Raw genomic sequence first — 22,023 nt, 5'->3', positions numbered from 1 at the left:
ACTAAAATATATATATACAAAAAATTAGCCGGGCATGGTGGTGCATGCCTGTAGTCCCAGCTACTCGGGAGGCTGAGGCAGTAGGATCGCTTAAGCCCAGGAGTTTGAGGTTGCTGTGAGCTAGACTGACGCCACGGCACTCACTCTAGCCCGGGCAACAGAGTGAGACTCTGTCTCAAAAAAAAAAAAAAAAAAACAAAAGTGCAAAGCACTGTGATTTATGCCACCATGTTGTGCCCAAATATTTGTGTATGTTATTTTTTTCCCCAGCACATGAATATCTCTGGAAGGGGCATGCTGGGAGGAGAGAACCCCGAAGACCCCATTGAATTTGTGCACCCAGCTGTACCCAAGAACCAGCTCCCAGACTTCTTAATCACATGAGCTGCTATACTTCATTTTTCTCTGGAGCCGGACTGGCTCCGCCTCTGTCTCTTGTGATCATGGGGCCTACCTGATCCAAGAGCCCGCAACACTCCGTTCAGTTGGTGGGCCACACACTCACTAGCATTCTGGCTGAACCCTGGCATCCCGGATACCACATCCGATGGGTGGTCCCAGCCACCTCGTGTGGACCCACTGCCTCCAGCCCTCCTCTACCTGCAGTCTGGAAATTGAGCGCCACCATCTGGGAGCCACACAGCCAGAGCCGGAAGGGATCGTAGTTCGAAGAGTCAACTCTTTGTCCCTTGGGGTAGACACGGGTCAGGCCCTTTTTATTGTACTTCAAGAGATCGAGGGGCTTCTGTCTGACGATGCTGTCAGCCTTCGTCTCCACAAAGGAACGGATTTCTCGGAAGTCAGGATTTTCTGCACACACAGAGAAAAAGTCACCATTTCTTAATGCTTAGTGCAGTGGCTGGATGCTCCAGTTGTAAGACGAAACCAGGACTGTTTCTCTCTGACAAGACTTTCAAGGGTTTGTGATGAGAAGGCCATAACTGGTACCACTATGGACTCTCGCCCTCCCGGGGTCCCAGGTATTACAAGGTGGGGGGAAGCTCACACATTCGAAGGGACCCTAGTTTTCCTATAGCCTTTTACTCTAGAATCACTGTAAATTACTTTTTGTTTAAAACTACCAAAAGTCTTGAACAAGAAAACACAAAAATGATCTGGTTATAGAAGGGGAAAGAAAGGTGGGGATAGTTTTAGACGGAAGATCTGAGGAGTATAAGATAAAAAGAGCAGATCTGACGTCTTCATCAAGGATGCTACAGACACAAGATGAATGAATGAAGCATCTTGTTGAAGTGAGAATCAACTGCCGCTGCCCGCAGGAAGGGACGTGACAGGAGGAGGTGCCCATGTGGGTAAGGAAGCAAGAGTGGGAGGAGGTAGGGGGACAGCCAACCAGTGAACATGCTGAGTCCGGTCCTGAGCTCTGGCATCTGTCCCTGAACATAGGGGTGTCTGCGGACCTGCCTCCCAGTAAGAGTGAACGAGGTTTAGTACTATTTCTCTGGTCTTCTGTACTGGAATCACAGATTCTTGAGATGAAAGATAAGGAGTTGTTCAACAGACCCAAAGAAAGGAGACATAAAATATAAATGGCATCATCAAAGAACTTGCTACTTTGGAGAATTGGGTGGAAGATCCATTTCTTAATGGATCCCATGATAGGCTGAATAATGGCCCCCAAAATACCTAGGTCCTAATCCCTGGAACCCATGAAAATGTTACTTTGCAAGACAAAAGGGATTTTACAGATGTTATCGAGTAGCTTGAAATGGGGAGGTTATCCTGGATTATCCCAGTGGACTGAAGGCAATCATAAAGTCCTTATATTGAATAATAGGGAGGTAGAAGAGGAGGTGGCCCTGTGACCACAGAGGCAGAGATCAGCATGATGTGGCCACAAGCCAAGGAATGCTGGCAGCCACCAGAGACTGGAAGAAGCAAAGCACACAATTCCCCCCTGGAGGGGGAGTGCATCCCGGCCGACGCCTTGATTTTGGCCCAGTGATGCTGATTCTAGACTTCTGGTCTCCAGGACTGTGCGAGAGAAAATGGTGTTTTCAGCCACCAAGTTTAGGGTCATTTGTTACAGCCACAGTATAAAACTCCTCCACCCTCTAAGTGGGTTTGGGTCTCTTCCACCAGCATCCTTACCCTGAGGACAAACTCAAGGTGAGAGGCATCTGCCTCCAGTATCTACAGGCAAGCAGGAAAACTCGCTCAACTCCTGACAACGTCAGGCTCAGAAGGAAATAATTTTCACTGCAGCTGTGGGGCAGAGTCGTGGGGAAGGTGTTACCTAAGTTATCCTTGGTTTTGCTGGTTGGTTTGCAGTAGACGACCAGGTCAGAGAGCTCGATGGCGATGGATTGGTTCTTCTCCCAGTACTTCATGTTGTTCTCCTGTGTGGGGTCACGAGCTTTAGTTTCAACCTCCGGAAATCCCATGCTCACCTGGCAGTCTCCTCCAGCCCCACTTCGCCCCGATGCACCCTCAGATCTTTAGTAGAGTTGAGTGTTTTCCTTTCTTGAAGACCACCCCCCCGCCCCTCCTCCCAGGTGTGGTGTCTAGCTCAGTCCTGACCAACTGCAGATCTCAAAAATAGATGGGGCGAGGACGGCATGGCATGGGGAGGGACTCTTCTCTGTCACCTGCCCTCTCCCTATAACCCTCTCCTAAACCCACACTGTTATAGTTCATCACATCCTAGTTCTCCAAATGCTTGTGGGCTGTGACCACCGCATCCTTGTCCTAACTCCAGCCTCTTCGTGCTCGAAACACGCAAGCCTCCTCCCTGTCATAGTTCTGTCCGAAGGGATCTGTCCCCAGGGCCCAGGCCACATGCTATGTCCCTTCAGAGGACCCACCGTCAAATCTAACCCCATCCGAGCAAGGATGAGATGCTCATTTTGCCCCAAAACAGGCAACCCTCTCAGGCCTCCCCATCAGCCAACAGGGAGCCCTGAGAGGATACTGAGGTGACGACAGTCACCGTGGGGGGAGGGGTGCTTAGCTTCACATTGCACGCTAGGTGCTCCATGGATGTCATCTAAGTCAGTGCACACATCCCCTGAGAGGCAGAATTAACACAGAGAGGCTGAGTAGCTTACCTCAGGCCACACAGCCCACATCAAGACCAGAGGCTTAAGCAACTGGCCTGACCCAAAGTCCCTGCTCCCACCCTGCGTCACAGCACTGTGTCATCCCACACACCCTCAGCCACCAGGTCCCGGAGAAGATGTCACTGAAATACGAAAATGCCTCCTGCCTCTGACTCCAGAGTTCACATCCCGGGGACTCTGCAAAGTCTCCTAAAAGGGACATCTTCCCTCTGGGGGAGCTGGAAGAGTGAGTCCAGGGGCCTCGGGTGACCGGAGACAGGCCAAGAGGTCAGGCCCCCGGGGGAAAGGGAAGACGAGGCCGCTGGTGGGTGCCCACTGCAAGTACCGTGGAGGACAGACTCGCCAGCTGCAGCCGGGGCGCAGAGGGGCCCGGGGGCGCTTTACAATCAGTCCTTTGGGGAATGCGTACACGGGAAACCCTACGATTTCCTTCCAGGTCTGTAGCCACGAGAAAGAGCAGACGGCACGTGACTGACTCCACCATCGAAGATGCAGTGACACTTTCCCACGTCACCCTTGTACAACGATAATGCGATGGTTACATACTTTGGAGTGAAGTACTCTGAGGCCCAGGGAAGTCTGGTTACTTTCCCAGGGCCCAGCCCTGCTGGGATGCGAGCTCCAGCCTGATCCCAAACCTCCCAGTTCCCACGCAGAAGCCCTCGCCTTCTCCAGACCCTGCCAGCCCAAGGCGGGAACTCCACGGAGGATGGCCCTGAAAAGGCCGTTCCCTTCCAGAGGGAAGCTCCTCTGCAGGAAAAAATAAAAGGGGTCGTGTTGATTACTGTGTTCCCAGGGCCCATTCTACATCCAGGGAGGCGAGCTCAGCGAATGCTAACTGGGGGAAGGACCAAGGCCGCTTTGGACAAGGTTTAGAAACAAAATGATCAGGAGGAGGAAGGCAACACTTCCTCGGTAAGACACAGGGCCAGACAGGCATCGTCGCTGCACACTCTGAGCCTTCTTGAAGGCTCAAGCCAGACCCAGGTCCCGGGAGACCCCTGTTCCCCTCCTCTCCCTAACGAGAGATGTTGCTGTCATCTGAACCCACCGCGTCTCCTCCTCGAGTTCTGCGCAGCCCCGGGCCTGCCCCTCCTGCTGCCTGGACCCCCCGCGGCCTCGCAGACCACCAGAGGCCAGAGACTGCCAGGGCCCCCGCCCAGGCGCGCAGAGCGCCTACCTTGGTGTCGATCTTCCACGTGATCTCCCGGATGCTCTGAAACCACTCAAAGAGCTCTTCCACCCTGTCTGTGGCAAACTCCACCGGGGGGTCACCCTGCTTCTTGGGCTCCAGGATGAAGACGAACGGCTTCTGGTTTTTCCCATGTGGAGCTTTCACTTTGGGAGAGAACAAGAGGAAGCCCGGATCATCCTATTAGAAGGCCAGAAAGACCAGACTTCCTGCTGCCTGAGCCGTTCCTCTCATGAACCAAACCAAGCTGCCGCTGCTGTGATCATGGTCAGCGCTGACTGGGACACGCCAGGTGGCATCTGGACCCTCCACACACGACTGCTTGAGCTGTGCAGTGGCCTGAGCCGTGTCCTCCAAAAAGATAAGTCAACTGCCCAGAAGCTGTGAACCTGAACTTACTTAGAACCAGGGTCTTGGCGAATGTACTTAGGTTAAGTATCTTGAGATGCGATCGTCCTGGTCTTAGCATAAACTCCAAACCCAACAATGGGTATCCTTGCAAGAGGAAGGGCAGAGAGACCCGAGACAACCACGGGGGACCCAGGCACGTGAAGGTGGAGGGAGAGACTGGAATGAGGCAGCCACAAGCCAGTGAACACCAAGCACTGCCCGATGTCACCAGAAGCCAGCAGACGGGCATGGAACGGATTCTCTATACATGGAGAAAGTATTTTATAGGGAAGAAAATTGAGGTTATGATGGGGAAAATTATCTGCCAAATAATGTTAATAGCTAAGATTTCTGAGCTCTTAGATGCCAGGCAAGATTCATACGTAGATGACATGCATTGTGTCTACTTAATCCTTATCACAACCTGAAGGGGCTACCGTTCCCATTAGGCCCATTTTGCAGGAGGGACAGCAGGCTCGTTGAGGGAAGTAACAGGTGGAAGGTCACCCAGTAGTGGCAACGGTGACGCTCAAACCCGACTCCAGGCTCCCTACTCATAACCACCGAGCCGTGTGCCGCGGCTCTGCAAACTCAGTCCCGAATGCCTCCGGGCCCGGCCCATCTGTTAACTCACCACGGGACCTCAGCGGGTGCCGTGGTCCCTTAGGAGCTTGGTTTTCTCATCAGTTAACTGGAGCAAAGAATCCCTCTCCTACCTATCGTACTGGATAGTTTTAAGGGAAGGAAGCATCATAATGTAGAAAGCAGAGCACGGGCAGGAAGCTCCTGGGACTGCTGCCATCTAAGGCCTAGGGGACCAGGCACAGGCCTCCCCAAGGAGAGTCTCGGAGTGGCGAGCCCAGGGCTGGTGAGTCAGGGCTGCAGGGGACAGTGAGGCCCGCTGCAGACACAGGGGCTGCTCAGGGGGGCAGACTGCTAGGGCCTCCTGCCCGGAGCCTCCCCTCCTCACTGCGGGCAACCTTTTCACATGGGAGCTGCTATGCACTGGAGGCCTAGGAAGCGCTGTGCAGATGACGGCCCTGCCACCCCCGGATCAGCCTGTGCGCGGGGCTGGGCCTTCACTTCCCCGCTTGCAGCAGACTCCAGTGTGGGACAGACCAGGCTGCCCGATCCCCGGCTGAGCAGCCAGGAAGCTGAGGTTCAGAGAGGGGAAGTGACAGGCCCACGGTCTCAGAGCCACTGAGTAGCAGAGCTGGGCTTAGGACCAGGATTCCCAGCTCCACACTCCACCTCAGCTGGGCCGGCAGCTCAGCTCTTCCTCAAAATGCATGGGAAACACAGGCAGGTCTCTGAAAGACTCACAGCGATGTTGGTAACGGTAACAGGTAACCATTATCCAGCACGTATTATGCACCAGACTCTGCGTTAGCACTTACAGTTTAGCAGATACTAACACAGGGATAACATTGCACTCACTGACCCGTCGGACCCGAATACTTGGGGCCGGCATCAAAGCCAGAGGCTGGACAGGACCAGTGTCGGCCGCCTCCCTGCTCGGGGCGGGTCAGAGGTCAGGCAGCGGGGGCTTTGCGTAGGCATCAGGCCAAGATGATGTGTGCACGTACCGACATTATAGGTATTGAGGTCCAATATTCCTCTGCAAAGAGACCCTAAGGGATTGTCTTCAATAATCTGTGAAGAAACAAGACATAACTCACGTCAGTTGTAACGGGCATAATAAAAACACAACCCGTTTCCAAAGCGCGCCGTTTAGCAGAGACACTGCCTGTGGAACTGTTTAAAATGCGTTTCCATTACAGGATACGTCCACGGGGAGAGCGCTAAATAATGAAGCATGGGGCTGATAGGGACCTGGCGCGGAGCAGGAGCCAGGAGGTTCAGCGTTTCATTTTCCAATCCGTAAAAATACGCCTTGTGAATTCTAGAACAGGTTTCAAGATGCTTCCTCGGATCTGGTTTCGCGATACATCCTAGACTCTTTATCTGACATTATGATGAAATGGGACTATGTGGTATACTGAAGCCCAGCTCAAGAACCTTCTGTGGCTCCCCATGCCCTGTGGAAGCAATATCCATGGCTCTGCGATCTGGTTTTTGAGGCCCTCCGAGCCCCAGTGAGCCTTCCCAGCTCCACGTCCCCTGCCACACTTGAACCATCCCGGGGTCCAGCTGAGACAGAGACTATCTCAGTGTCAGGAGAGCTGGCAGAACCGTGTGTCCACCTACTGCCTGTACCAGCCCCACGCCTTCCCTGCCAGGCTCAGGCTGACTGTTCAGGCAAGAGCAATGCCATACACACCACGAGGGGGTCATGTCTCTGCCTCAGCCTGAGCACACGGAACGCAACCACATTCCCACCACCACCCCTTTGCTGACTGCACCTCCCACCTGCAATTCCATTCTGCCAGTCCCTTGGTGTTGAATTTTAACTCGACTTTTAAGGCTCAAATGCCCCCTTCCTCCAGGAAGCCTTCCCAGATTACCCTATCTCCCTTAGAAAATAAATGCCTTGGGCTTTCACAGGACCTTAAAGTCCTAATTACAAAGATGTTATCCTTGGTGTGGCACTGTCACATGGAAAGTGGCTGCTCCCTGAACCTTATGGGCAAGAGGCAGCTGGGGAACAAAAACCAGGTTTGCAGAGTCGCCACGAAGGCCTCATCGCACCTCCCACTTAGGCCACTTGCTTGCTCACCCCAAGCACGTTCAGAACGTCTGGCTGTCCAAAATAAATGTGTTTCATTTGCAAGTTGCTTTAAGCGAAGGACAAATTCCCCATTTGGCCACTTCCACTCCAGTGGGAATTCTCCTGCATACTCAAAGCCTTCCAGCCCAGCACAACCTGATTAAAACATGACTGGCTCGTCACAGTGACTTTCACCCACACCAGCTTGGGGACAATCGCAATCTCCGTATCACTCCGTCTTCCCTGTCCTGGAGCTCCACGGAGACCGCGAGCAGCACAGGTAAAAATTTGCCCACTGGGGCGGCTCAGGGGATGCCCTGAGAAACAGGATGGGCAGATGGCTCCCTACGGTGAGGTGATGGATGGTGGACACACACCTGCTTTTCCATCTCCTCCACGTCCGCGGTGGAAATGTCCTCGACATAATTGGACGGGAAGTACTGCTGGATCCGGGTCCCGTAATCTCCTTTCCACCTGGAGGAAAGAGAAGGCATCGAGCGAGGCCCCTCACCCGGCAGCACTAAGAACCCACCACGCTCAGGAGAGGCCCAGCCGCCAACTCAGTCCCCACGGGGGAGAGGCAGCAAGGGGCCAAGTGACCAGGGCAGGGGTCACTGTCATGACAACGAAGCATCTCAAAGGGAGCCTCTGCTTTTTTTTTTTTTTTTTTTTTTTTTTTTAATCAGCAATGAGTCATTGGGGGCTCACTTTCTTCCTCTTAACATGATCCTAATGCTTGGCCAAAGATGCCAAAAGTTTCAATGCTTCGAGGTGAAGAAAGAGGCCATATAAGACAAAAGCTCAACCCCATTTCAGGTGGTGAATTAAGAGATGAAGTTGGTATGAAGAAGGTTCTGGAGCCAGACAGCCTGGAATCAAATTCCAGCCCCACGACCAGCTATGTGGACATTCCGTGTCCCACACTCCCCATGGGGATGGAGATAACACCCGTGCTCTGCTCCAATGAGTCTACTGGAACTACCTAAACTAGCATACGCCAACAGCGTGGATCAGTGCCTACCTAGTACGCAGTAAGTGCCTAACAGCACTAGTTCGTGTTATTATTCAGCTAAAATACTGCTCCTGTACTTTAGAACAGCACTAATAACAAGGGACATAACTGATCCATGAATGTGCCCCCGAGACTGCGAGCACCTCCAAGTTTCTTCCCCCCCACCCCAAGGCAATCCTGGCATTCAGGCCACCTCCTTCCAGCCTGGACATCTTGTGGGCCACTTTCTACAGCCAGGGGCTCCCCAAATGCACCTCTGACCATGCTGTACGATGGCACCCTGGGGCCTTTAGAATCCAGCCCAGACCCTTTAGCCTGGCAACCAGAGCCCCGTACGCTGATCCCAGGACTCCTGGACCTCCCCTCCCGACTCTCCATGACCCAAACCTGACATTCATTCCAGATAACCTGCTGTCCCCATCATGTCCCTGCCATGCTGCCCAGCTCCCAAGACTTTGGTTCCTGCCCTTTGTACCCACCTTCCTCCTACTAACCACGTAGGACTCGGCTCGGGCACTTCCTCTCCCAGGTGTCTTCCCTGACTGCCACCTAGGCTGAGCACTCTTCTGTGCTCCCCCGGCATCCTGTCCCCACAGCCATCTGAGCATTCACACCTTACATTTAATTTATAATTACACACCTGTCTTCCCCACTGGACCAGACCTTTTTGGATCTTAGTCAAATCTGCACTCCACACTGGTGGGAAGCACCTAAATGTTTTGGCCTGAGTGAGCAGGGCTGATGGTTCCATTCGCCTGGCGGAAACACAGGACTGCTGGTGGGAAGCCCTGTCACGCCCTCCTTGCCGTCATTGCTCCACACCCACCTCGGGCAAGGCTGGCCGTATTTAGGGCGACCGTATGTACCATCTGCCTATGACTGGGCACTTTATACCTGTTGCCTGGGTGTAACTATTAATAATAGCATTCCCTTCACTCTCAAAAACATCTTGGTTTGGACAAAAATTATTCACTCCCCCCAGCTATAGGGGAACCAGTTTGGGAGGATGCAAAAAAAAAGGTGGTCCGACCGCAGGCAGCCCCCTCGGCGGCAGTACTGTCATCAGAAAGAGAACGAGAAATGGGCGGTTTTCCCCCAGTCCCTCGCCAGAGGAACTTCCGCCAGCTTCTTAATTCATCTCAGGACATTAGCCTTAGACATTTGGATCACTCCGCATCAGAGGCATGAGGCTGTCTCACACACAATGCAAAATTGTGAATTGGAGTAATTGTCTAGGCTCCACCCACCCAGTGAGGACCAGGACTGGGCAGAGCAGGTGCAGGAGCACAATGAGGAAGTGCCAGGGGGCCTGGGAGAGGCCTGAACTCCGGCTGTGCTGCTTAGAAGGGAGGAACGTTGGCAAAGCCAAACCGCTGAATTGGGGAGAGGCAGATGGACGACAATGGTTGGCAAACTGGGCCTGGGAGGCTCCAAGGAGGAACCCCAGGGCTGCAGTGGGGACAGCGGATGTCTAGAGGGGGACCAGACTGGGCAGCTCCAAGCCCTGCTCCATCTTCTACAGATAACTCTGCTTTCGGCTTTTTTTTTTTTTTTTCCTTTTCTCTTTTTTTTTCCTTTCACTATATTGTAGTTCTCAGATTTTGTGCTGTTACCAATTTTTGATGCTAGGGATCCAGGTAAGAATTGGTTTTGAAAGAAGTTCTCATTTTTAAAGAAAAAGTTTGGAAATCCCTGAATTAGGGCCCCTTGCAATAAAGCAGGGAAGGACCTAGAAGATAACTGAGGTTAAAAATATGGGCTCTGGAGTCAGAAGGTTTCAAATCTCAGCCTGCTGTGTGACCTTGGATGAGTTACTGCATGTCTCTGTGCTTCAGTTTCCTCATCTGTAAAATGCAGGCAACAACAGAACCAACCTTATATGTTCATCACGTAGATCAAATGAGTTATTTCCAGTAAAGTGCTTAAAACAGTACTTGATACATACAAGCATTCAATACACCCTACGCACTACTATTCAGATAAAATTTTTAAGTCAGGTCCAGCTATTTTGTGGGAGGAAGAAATGCCAGTCCTGCGAGGTGCTTGAATCTCTGCCAGTGTGCACGGTTATGAGCAAGTTCTTACTGCTCTCAGGTAGAAGTCACCCCACAAAACCACTTGCCAGGAACGTATCAACAAGCAGTGAATTTTTCATCTAAGGTGAAAAAAGGGACGAGGTATCTAAAGCCCAGCACATTCAAGTAACTGCCTAAAAATGCACTTTCTTCAATTCAGGATGGGGCCACTGCATAGACCATAGGACTGAGCAATAGCATAAGAATTTAAATTTAAAATAACGCACAAGCTTGTGAAATGGGCAGAGCCTGCGCTATTTAGTAGCTATGTGACCTTGGAAAGCCTCACTTACCACATCTGTAAAGTGGGGAAAATCACATTCACAACCACAGGGCTACAGGGGAGATTTAGTTAGACAATGCATGGAGACTATTAGCAGAGTGCTTAGCACAGAGTAAGACCTCAAAAAATGGTAGCTGCTGATGTAATTATAATAGCATACAATATATGATGATAGAAAAGATATGTGATATAATGATAACTGTTAACATTGTAGTTTATCCGCTTTCCCAAATGGTGCATGCACCAAGCCACCTTCCCAAGGACTTAGCACAATAAGTCAGAGCCAGCCCAGAGTGGCAGACAAAGGGAGTCAGAGCTCAGCCAGCACCTGAGTCTTGTCACCAAGAAGGGAGAGGTCAAGTTCACCTGCCACACAGCCCAGCCCCCACTCAGCCTTACCAGCCCCCGGGCTCCTTGGAGACATTGTGGATGAGGGCGCCACGGCAGAAGCTCAGCTCATCGCTTTGCTTGGCTTTGTAGTCATACAGAGCTTTCACGGTTCTCTGAGGCTTTCAAGGAAAAACAAGAAGGAAAAGAAAGGTCAGGCCGGGCGACAGGAGGAGGAGGAGGCATCTGCGTTCCTTGGCACCATTTGGTTCTTCCCATGAGGGAGCAGCGGGCTTCGGTCCATGGTTATAGCACCATCTGCTGGCAAGGGACTGGCATTGCAAAGGAACCGAAGTCCCCAAAAGTCACATAGGAGTGACCTAATATTGCTCAATTTCCTCAATGAAGAAAGGCTGTGCCCTTTAGGTTAAGCCATGACCACCACCATGGTGCCTGTGCTCAACAATCCTCCAAGAAGTTCAAGGGCAACACCATTGCCGGGCCGTCCTGGGGCCGTCACCACTACTTTCATGTAAGCCAGTGGTCCCCTAACTAGACTACCGCAGGACACCTTGCATGAGCAACTGAGGCGCTTCTCTGCGAAATGCATCACAAGGGGGTCTCTGCTGGCAGAAATAAGTAAGGTAAAACTTACTTGGGATAAAAATTTTTCTTCAATGAATTTTCTTTAATGCCTTCTGCTCACAAGCATAAATCCGTGACAAAACGAACACCCACACAGCAAGCAAATATTAATGGGAAAACCTCTGAAATTGTCAAGCCTGTTTATATCAGCGGCTTCCCTCTCCTCCCACCCACAGGAAACGGGAGCAGGGATTTCACAAGGAATCCAGGGAACTGTCTCTCAGAGCACGCGCTACGGAGTCAGACAGGTAGGTTCGAATCACTGCTCTGCCCCTTAGTGGTTTCGCAAGTTTGAGGCTCTCTGATCCTCATGTCCCCATCTGTGCAATGGGAATTAAATGTCTGTATGTACTTCACAGGGCTGCTGAGACTACTGAGTGAGATAATGCACGTAATGATAAAACTGACGACAGCCCGCATTTCTTAAGGGCTCACTATAGTCAAAGCATCGTTCTAAGTCTTATAGCATCTGCTTTAATCTTCACAACAACCCCAACAGGCAGGTGGTCATATGATTATGCCTATTTTACAGATGAGGAAACTGAGGCACAGAGAAACGAAGTATTCATATCTTGCCCAGGATCAACCAGCTGGTAAGTGGCTAAGTCCAGACCTGGATCAATTCATGTGAGTTGTTGCCCTAGTTCCTGATGTTCCACTGGAAGCAACGTGGGGTCTAGAAGCCCTGCCATGGGGATCTCCCACCGGAGGCCGACAGAGCCACTGCCCTTCTCTCCCCAACGCCCCTCAAACAGAGAAGACTCTGCCTGCATATCCTGCTTCAAGGGTGGACAGAAAGACAAGAGCCAGGCTCCAAGGCCACAGGAAGGTACACCAGTGGTGGGTGCCTTGCAGTGACTTCCACGGGGAGGAAGCCTCCAGCCTGGCAGATGGCAGGAGAGGTCCTCATGTCAGGCCCCTCATCGACTAAGGAGAAACGAGCCATCCACCAGATGACCAAGTGGGCGTGTGGCAGAGCCAACTGGTTAAAAGCACACACCTCACAGCCAGATTGCCTGGGTCCGTTTCCAGCTCCGCACCTTCCTAGCTGTGTGACCTCGGCAATTATTCAACCTCTACATGCCTCAGTTTTGTCATCTGTAAAATGGGCACAAAAGTGGTACCTGCCTCACGGGGCTGCTCTGAGGATTAATGAGCAAACCGCTGCCAAGAGCTTGGAACAACGCCTGGCGTGTGTTACCTACGATTGTCCATCTGGTCATCCCAGCTCCAAGGACTTACCCGAAGGAAATATGCAAAAGAGACCCCAAGTCTTATGCATGGAGAAGTTCACTGTAGTGTCAACTTGAGAGGCAAAGGCTGGAAACACCCCACATGGCCACTGATGGGGAAATAGCTAAGCTGGCAGAATCGCCCAGCACTTTTTTTTTTTTAATTAAAATTCTAATCTATGTATTTCATCTAAATCACTTGGCCTATCAGGTTCGACCACAATGGTCAATGAGAAGATCAGCGATGGGGAAACCAACGTGTGACCAAGCAGCAAGTAAGTAACATACAATAAAGATGGCGGGGACAGGTGGCGGCGACTGGAAAATATGTCCAGGTGGGCAGAGACCAGAAGGGACGAAGACCCGAAAATGCAGAGAGCTGCTGCTCACCCGTCGTGAGACGAGGGCTGATTCTCTCTCCTTTTTTCAATGTGTTTAACTGCTACATCATTTTTCAGTCATAACAGTAATAATTTCACACTGAGACACTCATCACAGACTGGCGGCTTGAGGTCAAACTCGGCGTACGATCGTGTTTTACTCAGCTCACTCAGTGTAGGAAGATTTTCTCTAAAACTTGGTTCAGCTGCCACAATTTAAAACTTGGGAGATTTCACACAAAACATCCAGATTTCTGGCCTGGCTTGAGAAATCGGAAGACCTGGCCTGTCCTCTCGAGAGGTGACAATCCGGTGCTAGGTGGAGTGGCTACCCTGGAGATGGGGTCTGTGTTCCTCAGCTTCCAAAAGTCTCCGTCACCCCTGCCATCTGGCTGCCAGGAAGGCAAATGCCAGCTGCCATTTGTCCCCAAACCTGCACCCCCTTTGTCAGATACAGTGGAATGTTTCTCATGCCTGGGCCAGCTCTGCTCGCTCACGTTGTCTGCCTAAGCTTCACGGACGTTTGAGCTTGCCGCCTGCGTTTTATGAAATTATATTTCAAGGGGCAAAGGAAAAAAACCCAAGCCCATCAAAATAAACTCCAAGTCTACTATCCCAGCAAGGAGAAAAAGATCCAGTCTGCCTGAAGTTACTTAAGAGGCCCCAGTTAAATCTGCAAAACCTACACACAGGGACAAGGGGTGACCCTTGTCATCGCCAAAACATTCTTCACTTCTAGCAAAAGTCTTTGCTGCTGGCTGAGATCCCTTCATGCAGTTTGCACCCAGCTCAGTTTGCCCACGATTTTTCAAGACTTCACTTTGAAAGAGATCTGCATTGGCCAAGGATTATAAATTTAAAAAAAAAAAAAAAGAAACGGATTTCAACAGAGTCCACAACCAGGGGCCCTTCCTGCGGGGGTGGGGGGGGGTTGTACACTCACTGTGCGCCAGATGGTCCCCCAAGCTCAAACAAAATTCGAGATGAAACCGGAGCGAGGAGGAGCCGGGGGCTAAGAGTAAAATCCATCCCTACCTGCGTGAAATTACACCACAGCATCGGGGTGGGAAGAGGAGATAGCGTTTGCACGGCAAGGAGGTCAGCGAACCAAATGGAATTTATAAACACCGCGGGCTCAGTCAGTGAGCAAAAAACATTTGAAAGACTTTTAATTAGAAGCCATTTGGCCCAAAGGTGGTTCATCAAACCTCAGCATTTTAGCAAGGCACAGTCGTATTCGGATGGAACTCCATTAACCTTTTCCCTGAAACTAGACTTCGTATTGTCAATCATCGTTTCTTCTCTTTTTTTTTTTAAACCAGGTTTTCCAGAATATTCCCTTGCCTGGTTATAACTGCCATGGGACAAGGCAGGGGACAATGGAATCCACGTCAACCTAGTGACTAGGGGACAGCGGGAACAGGAGGACGGGCACCGTACCATGGAAGGGTTGATTTCACTCGGATCCACATACATTCTGCTGACATCGTAGAGGGAGTTTATATCTCTTTCCTGGAAGAAAAAACAAAAGAAAACAAAGAAAAATAGATAGAACAAGCCATGCTCCTAGAACAACCCTTACATATAAAAAGGATGCAGGCTTCCTTGTGGTTGCCTACCCTTTGGTAGAAGAGTTGAAACCTCACAGAATTTTCCTGTGGGTAGAGATGGTAAGAAGCTATAAGGAAGTTCCCCCAAACTTGGAAACTACCCCGAAATCAGAGAAGGCCCTATCCTGGCCTACTGTGCGTCAGGCACTGTGTTCCTTTGTAAAAGCACAGTCCTAAGCTCCAATGGCATGCGGGAGTAAGCTCATGGCTTGCAAAGGCCCACTGCATACGTCCCCTCCTGACCCCACCCCACGATCCACGACAGCCCATTGGTAGCTTGAAATTGGCCACTGTGGAAGTGTTTACACCACGGAAAGTAGCAAATGCTGCAAACCAGGGCCTTTCCCCCAGAGAGCTGTTTAAACATTTATCAGCACACGGCTGCCAAGACCCATCCCTCCCCGCTCTGCTCCCCTCTGGCTCAGCCGTCTTTCTGTTCCTGTGTCACGTCCAGGTGGGCACTCCCCTACCTAGGGCCCCTCTTCCTCCACATCTCCCCAGGGCTGAGTCACCCCCATCTTCTAGATTTCAGCTCACATTTTCACCCCCTGAAGGAGGCCTTCTCTGATCACCCCCACCCTGATGTGGCACCCACCCTTTCACCCTATCCTGTATCGTTTGCTTTGCTGTATTTCACGCTACCCGAAAACATCTTATTTATGTAACTGTACGTTTTCTGTATCTCCTCTCCAGAACCCAAATTGCTCAAGAGCAGACTTTGTTCATAGTACTTCCAGCACCCAGAACTGTTCCTGGCACATGGTTGGGGCACAATAAATCTCTTTTCAGTAAATTAACGAATCTGTGCGATAGGAATTGAGACACGGTAATCACAAAAGGTCTCCTGTGCCCAGAATCCTCCAATGGCTCAGAGAAAAAGCCAGTGTGCCTTACGATGGCCTGCCAGGCCCCACGTGATGCAGCCCCTGGTGACCGCATCCGTATTTAGTTCCACCCCACCTGGCTCACTCCATGCTGGCCATGCTGGCTTCCTCTCTGCACCTCCAGGCAGTTTCACCGCTCAGGGCCTTTGCTCCTTCTTCCTCCTGGCAGCTGCGTGGCTCCCTCCTTCTCAGTGAGATCCCCCTGGGTCACCCTCTGAACCCTTTCCCCATCACTCTGCATGTGTATCGTTTTTATTTCATTTATCATTTGGCCCCCAGCTCTAGACTATAAACAGCATGAGGACAGGAGCTTTACCCGTTGTGTTCCATTTTGTATCCCCAGGACCCAGGGCAGTATCAAACACATGAAAAGTGCTCCATAAACGTTTGCTGAATGAACGAGCAGATGAACTATAACCTCGGACAAGATACCTCCCCAAGTCACCAGGGAGTCAACCACCTACCATGTTGTAGCGCTCCAGGAGCTCAGGGGTCACAGGGTAGCGCAGCCTCATCTTTCGGTACAGGGCGTGCTTCTCGTAGTAATTGACGAGCTCCACTAGGCTCTCAAAATAGGCGGAAGTGCCCAGCACGAAGTGCCGGCCGTCCCGGTTGATGCGGCAGTGCTTCACCTTGCCCCGAGCCCTGGGGGAAAACCACAGGGTTGACGTGTGGAAGTCCTGGCAGCCAGACAATTGCTCTGCAAGCCCCACCGATGAGAAGCAACCTAGTTATCCACGCTTAGAGGAGTGAGTAATAAACAGGGTGCAGCCCTCCTGTGGCATATAAGACAGAGTTAAAAATAACGTGGGTCTTTTCAAAACAGATCTAGAAGAATCTGTGGCTCAGAAGAAATATTGCTGACTCAGCAGCTAGCTCCCCTTACCGTTCTCCTTCTTCCCAACTAGAGAACTTGACTTTGGGAGCATCCTAAAGGCCTAGATCAGGTGTGGGTGGGCCAAAAGTGGCCCACCACTGACTTTTGTAAATAAAGTCTTCTTGAGACACAGCTACTATTCGTTTATACATTGTCTATGGCTCTTTTTGCACTACAATAGCAGAGTCGCATAGTTGCAACAGAGACCATATGGCCTGCAAAGCCTAAAATGTTGACCCTATGGTCCTTTACAGAAAGTGTTTGCCAATCCCTCTCCAGAACTCTGGACTCCAACCCCAAATTCTTAAATCTTGTCTTCAGTGGCTCAACTAGCCCAACAATGACTTTTCTTTTTTTCAAAAAAGAAATGAGTCTTTCATTTCTTTATCCGTTTGAAACAAGAGGAAAAAAAAGTCTAAAACAGAACAGATTCCTCAGTCTCATTAGCTTTTATCAGCGAGAATAGAAACATTTGGAAAATATTTTGACCCTAACTTTATAGCCAAAGGGGTCTTCTAAAAAGAAAGTCTACCCCCAAATAGCCAAAGCAATCTTGAGCAGAAAAAACAAAGCTGGAAGCATCACACGACCTTACCTCAAAATATACTATAAAGTTACAGTAATCAAACCACCATGGCACTGACTTAAAAACAGACACATAGACCAATGGAACAGAGTAGAGAACCCAGAAATAAATTCATGCATTTATGATCAACTGATTTTCAGTAAAGGTGTCAAGAACACACCATGGGGAAATGGCAAGTCTCTTCAATAAATATTGTTGGGAAAACTAGATAAATGAAATTCAAAAGAAATTCTTGTAAAAATTCTGATAAAAAAAAATTTCTAAAGAATGAAATTAGACCCTCACCTCACACCATATACAAAAAATCAACTCAAAATGAATTAAAGACTTAAACATAAGACCTGAAACTGTAAAACTACTAGAAGGAAACAAGGGGACAGGCTCCATGACATTGGTGATGATTTTTCAGATGTGACCTCAAAAGCATAGGCAACAAAAACAAAAATAGACAAATGACATTGCATTAAACTAATAAGCTTCTGCACAGCCTAGGAAATAATCAACAAAGACACAAGCTATAGAATAGGAAAAAATATCTGTGAGCTGAACATTTGATAAAGGGTTAATGTCCCAAATATACAAGGAACTCAAACAGCTCAATAATAAGAAAATAAATAACCCAATTTAAAAATGGGCAAAGGATCTGAACAGACATTTCTCAAAAGAAGATAGATAAATGGCCAACAGGTATATAAAAAAATGTTCCACATCACTCATCATCAAAGCAATGCAAATTAAAACCATGATGAGGTATCACCTCATACCTAGTGGACTGTCTATTATCAAAAAAATAAAAAGTGCCGATGAAGATGTGGAAAAAAGGGAACCCTTGTACACTGTTGGTGGGAATGTAAATTAGTACAGCTATTATGAAAAATATACGGAGGTTCCTCAAAAAATTAAAAATAGAACCACCATATGATCCAGCAATCCCACCACTGAGCACACATCCAAAGGAAATGAAATCAGTCTTTCAAAGAGACATGTGCGCTCCCACATTCACGGCAGCACTATTCACAACAGCCCAGATGTGCAATCAACCTACGTGTCCATCCATAGATGAATGGATAAAGAAATTGTGGCCCATATACACAACGGAAAACTATTCTGCCTTAAAAAAAGAAAGAAATCTTGTCATTTGCAACAACGTGAATGAGCCTGGAGGACATTATGCTAAGGGAAATAAGTGAGGCACACACAGACAATTATACTACATCTCACTTATGTGTGTGATCTAAAGAGAGTTTAACTCACAGAAGTAGAGCATAGAATGGTGGTAACCAGGGTCTGGGAGGGTTGGGAGTGTTAGAGAGATGTTGGTCAAAGGGTACAAAATTTCAGTGAGAAGGAATAAGTTCAAGAGATCTATATTGTACAACACAGTGACTGCAGTCAGTAACAGTGTATTGTATTCTTGAAAATTGCTCAAAGAGATTTTAAATGTTCTCACCACAAAAAAATGGTAAGTATGTGAGGTAATGCATACATTACCTTAATTTAGTCATTCTACAGTGTATATATATTTCAAAACATCATGTTGTACACAAGTATATACAAAATTTATTTGTCGATTCAATAGATTAGGAAAATATCTAGAGGCATAGTTTCTGCGGGTATACTACTCATCTTTCAAAAATTTTGCACTTTAGACATACATTTTATTGTTTTAAAAAATGTATTCTGTTAAGCCATTTCTTCCAAAAGTCCTGTGAAAACAAGTGCTAGAAGACTTCTGTTTTGGTGGTTTATTTGCAGTGATATTTTGTTAAATATTTATTCCTTTTAAAAAAGAGAGGAAAGAAAAGAAACTGCTGAGTAGAAAACTAAGATGCAGATTGATCCCATTTTTATGTTTTTAAAATGGAACACAATACCCACACATAAAATGGCACTATCCATTTTCCATAGGTTCACATATCTATAAATACGTTTTTTTTTTTAAACGTCTAGATGGAGACACCCACTAGAAATCTGTGCTTTCTACCAGGACATCTCTACTGAGAGGAGAAGGACGACGGGGACTTCAGTATTCACTGTAATGTCTTAATTTTTTATAAAGAGAATATATTCCTATATTTATGTAATTAAAAATTAATTTTACAGCTTTTTACAAGAGCTCCTCAGGGCAGAAGGGGTCTGGGGTGCTGAGGTTAAGAGCTGGGCCAGCTCTGGCTCCGTCCTCTGTGTTTCCTCTGCAAACCCTGTCTCATGGCGAGTGTTAGGATTGTCATCTCTCAGGTCACTCAGGGTGGGCCCTGAGAATCGCGTTTGGCACCCAGAAAAAGACCAATCAGAAGGGGAGGCAGGAAAAGGGCTGGAATTCGAGCTGCGTTTTCCAACCCCCTGGAGTATGTTGCTCCAGGTCAGTGGACGCCACAGCCTGAGGCCTCAGCTTCCCCCAGAAGTCCCTGTCCTGCTGAAGGACGTCTCCCCCAGCCACACCCAGATAACTGCATCTCTTCATCTCATGGATTTGAAACTGGATGCTCCTCCTCTCCTGTGGGAATCTACCCAGAAGTTCAGTATACACCCCCCGGAGCCTAGGATGGTTCCTGGCAGGGAGAGGAACTCTGCCAATATGGGGGGGGTTCCTCCAGACCCCTGCTCTCCCACTGTCCCGAACACACTCCCCACCCGCTTCCCTGGAGAACTCCTGCTCACCCTCCAACACCCTGCCTGACCGATCCCTCTGTAGCACTCACTGAGCAATATTACAGGGACTTCCTTATGTGCCCGAATCTTCCACTAGAGACAGCATTTCTCAGTGAAGGGGAGCGATGCCCCACCCCACACCATGACCAGACAGCATTTGAAAAGAGAGTGTGCCCGAGGGTGGGGGGAAGGGAGGGGTTTTTTCTTGTTACAATGACTTCGGGCCCCCAGTAGGCATGGAGTGGGTGGAGGCCAGGGAAGCTCAACGTCCTGACACGATGGCAACAGCCCTCACCAGCATGCTCTGAGAAACACTGTGCTAGACTCAGTTTCCCTGCTGGCGGAAGGGGGCAAATTGTTATCCCTGCTGACTGACTCATTCAGGCTGCAGCGAAAGGCTGAATCAGAGATGGCCTCGGGGGCAGCCCCGTGTCTGGACATAGTACAGGACTCAGCACGGGGCTGTTACCATCACAGGAGCATGCAGGGAACCCTGGGCCGGGGAGACGGAGAGATGGTACCATGAATGGGGGCTGAATCCCCCCGACACCCCCATCTTGGTGGAAGAGGGATGAACCAAATGTTTCGGGCTGAAAGCAGAGAACCACAGTCCTAGAGACGCTCGGACGGCAGCTGCAGATGGGAGGAAACCAGATCTGTCACATCTCAGATCTGGCTGTCTGAGTTCGAGTCCCAGCTCCACCACTTACTGGCTGCGTGTTTCAGCAAGTCGCTTAACCTCACGGAATACAGACATGCCCGGCCCATCAGAAGCATGTGTGCAGTGCTGGCTGCTTTGCTATTATCATCACTGTCGTCATCGTCACTGTTGATGCTCAGGGGAGAGGACAGTGGCAGGTAAGCCTCCGCCTCAAGTTCCCCCTTGGTTCTGCACACCTGCCCCTCCTGAGCCTCCCCTGGAGAGCGTGTGCGTCCCCCCGCCGCGCCCACCTGAAGGTGATGGCGAAGGAGTCGCTGCCGTCCCGCCTCCGGATCAGGAAGGCTCCGTCCCGGGGAATTCGCATCAGCATGTCCTCTGCTTCTCCTCGGCTCAGCCTGTCGTAGTACCACCTGCGGCACAAGCCAGGGACAACAGCCGGGTGAGACAGGTGAGAGGCCTCCCAGGCTGTCAGGGGCCACCCGCAGAGGACGAGATAATGGGTTCCTGTGATGCCTGGAACGTGGCCCTGGAAATGGCCTTGGCAATCACACAGTGGGCTTCCCTGGCCAAGAACACCTTGGAGCAGAGTAATTCGTGAGAATAACACAGGAGACTGAGTGGGTCTGCTTGGAGCACAGGAGAATAAATCGAAGGGGCTTTGCCACCCACCCGGCCTGAAAGGCCAGCCTCTCCCAGGTGGCACGGCCGCTGCTGCGTGTCTCGGGGAGTCGGAGCCAGGGAGCACAGCACAGAGTTTTAGGGAGGTTCTGTTTGTTTTTTGGTTACTTCTTGAGATGTAAAACAGCAAGTTTTAAAAAGTAATCCATATGAAAACAGACAAAAGCAAAAAAAAAATAAGGTTGCTGTAAGGTATGCGGCTTCCTCAGAAATGCAAGTTTTAGCAGCCTTCTGCTCAAAAATTGTTTTTTTCTTTATTTCCAGAATTTGTTGACCCTTTGCAGGGCATAACTTGGTACTCACTTCACTGCATAAAGAAATGAAGGAGAAACCTTTACGTTACTGTTTCCTTGTTTTCAGAACAAACAGGAAGGAGCTTTGACAGCAGGAGGCTATCACTGGGCCAGAATTAACCTCTGAAAATCAAAGCCCAAGACCTCAGGCCCAGGAAGATACAAAGAAGAAAGGGAGAGGAGGGAGGAGGGGGAGGGAGGAGGGGGAGGGAGGAGGGAGGAGGGGGAGGGAGGAGGGGGAGGGAGGAGGAAGAGTGGGAGGAGGGGGAGGGGGAGGGGAGGGGAGGAGGGGGAGGGGGAGGGGAGGGGAGGAGGGGGAGGGGGAGGGGAGGGGAGGAGGGAGAGGGGGAGGGGGAGGGGAGAGGGGGAGGGGAGAGGGGGAGGAGAGGGGGAGGGGAGGGGGAGGGGGAGGGGGAGGGGAGAGGGGGAGGGGGAGGGGAGAGGGAGAGGGGGAGGGGAGGAGGGAGAGGGGGAGGGGAAGAGAGAGGAGGACGAGGA

The 22,023-nt window shown here is 50.1% G+C and overlaps 1 protein-coding gene across 1 annotated transcript in view; it reads right to left on the bottom strand.

The window, feature by feature from the left end:
- Positions 1-22,023, bottom strand: part of PLCG2 (phospholipase C gamma 2) — a 132,494-nt gene that overhangs the window by 20,326 nt on the left and 90,145 nt on the right. The window contains exons 19-27 of the mRNA XM_069497952.1: positions 20,845-20,964; positions 16,243-16,423; positions 14,725-14,796; positions 11,100-11,209; positions 7,708-7,804; positions 6,249-6,315; positions 4,261-4,418; positions 2,258-2,360; positions 601-810 (exon numbers count right to left, since the gene is read on the bottom strand). Of these exons, the coding sequence (XP_069354053.1) occupies positions 601-810; positions 2,258-2,360; positions 4,261-4,418; positions 6,249-6,315; positions 7,708-7,804; positions 11,100-11,209; positions 14,725-14,796; positions 16,243-16,423; positions 20,845-20,964 (1,118 nt within the window). The remainder of the gene's footprint in view (positions 1-600; positions 811-2,257; positions 2,361-4,260; positions 4,419-6,248; positions 6,316-7,707; positions 7,805-11,099; positions 11,210-14,724; positions 14,797-16,242; positions 16,424-20,844; positions 20,965-22,023) is intronic.

This window comes from Eulemur rufifrons, chromosome 23 (genome assembly GCF_041146395.1).
Source record: "Eulemur rufifrons isolate Redbay chromosome 23, OSU_ERuf_1, whole genome shotgun sequence".
In the NCBI taxonomy this organism is placed as follows: Eukaryota; Metazoa; Chordata; class Mammalia; order Primates; family Lemuridae; genus Eulemur; species Eulemur rufifrons.
The sequence above is the reverse complement of the archived record's forward strand: the minus strand, read 5'-3'. Positions and strand labels throughout refer to the sequence as shown.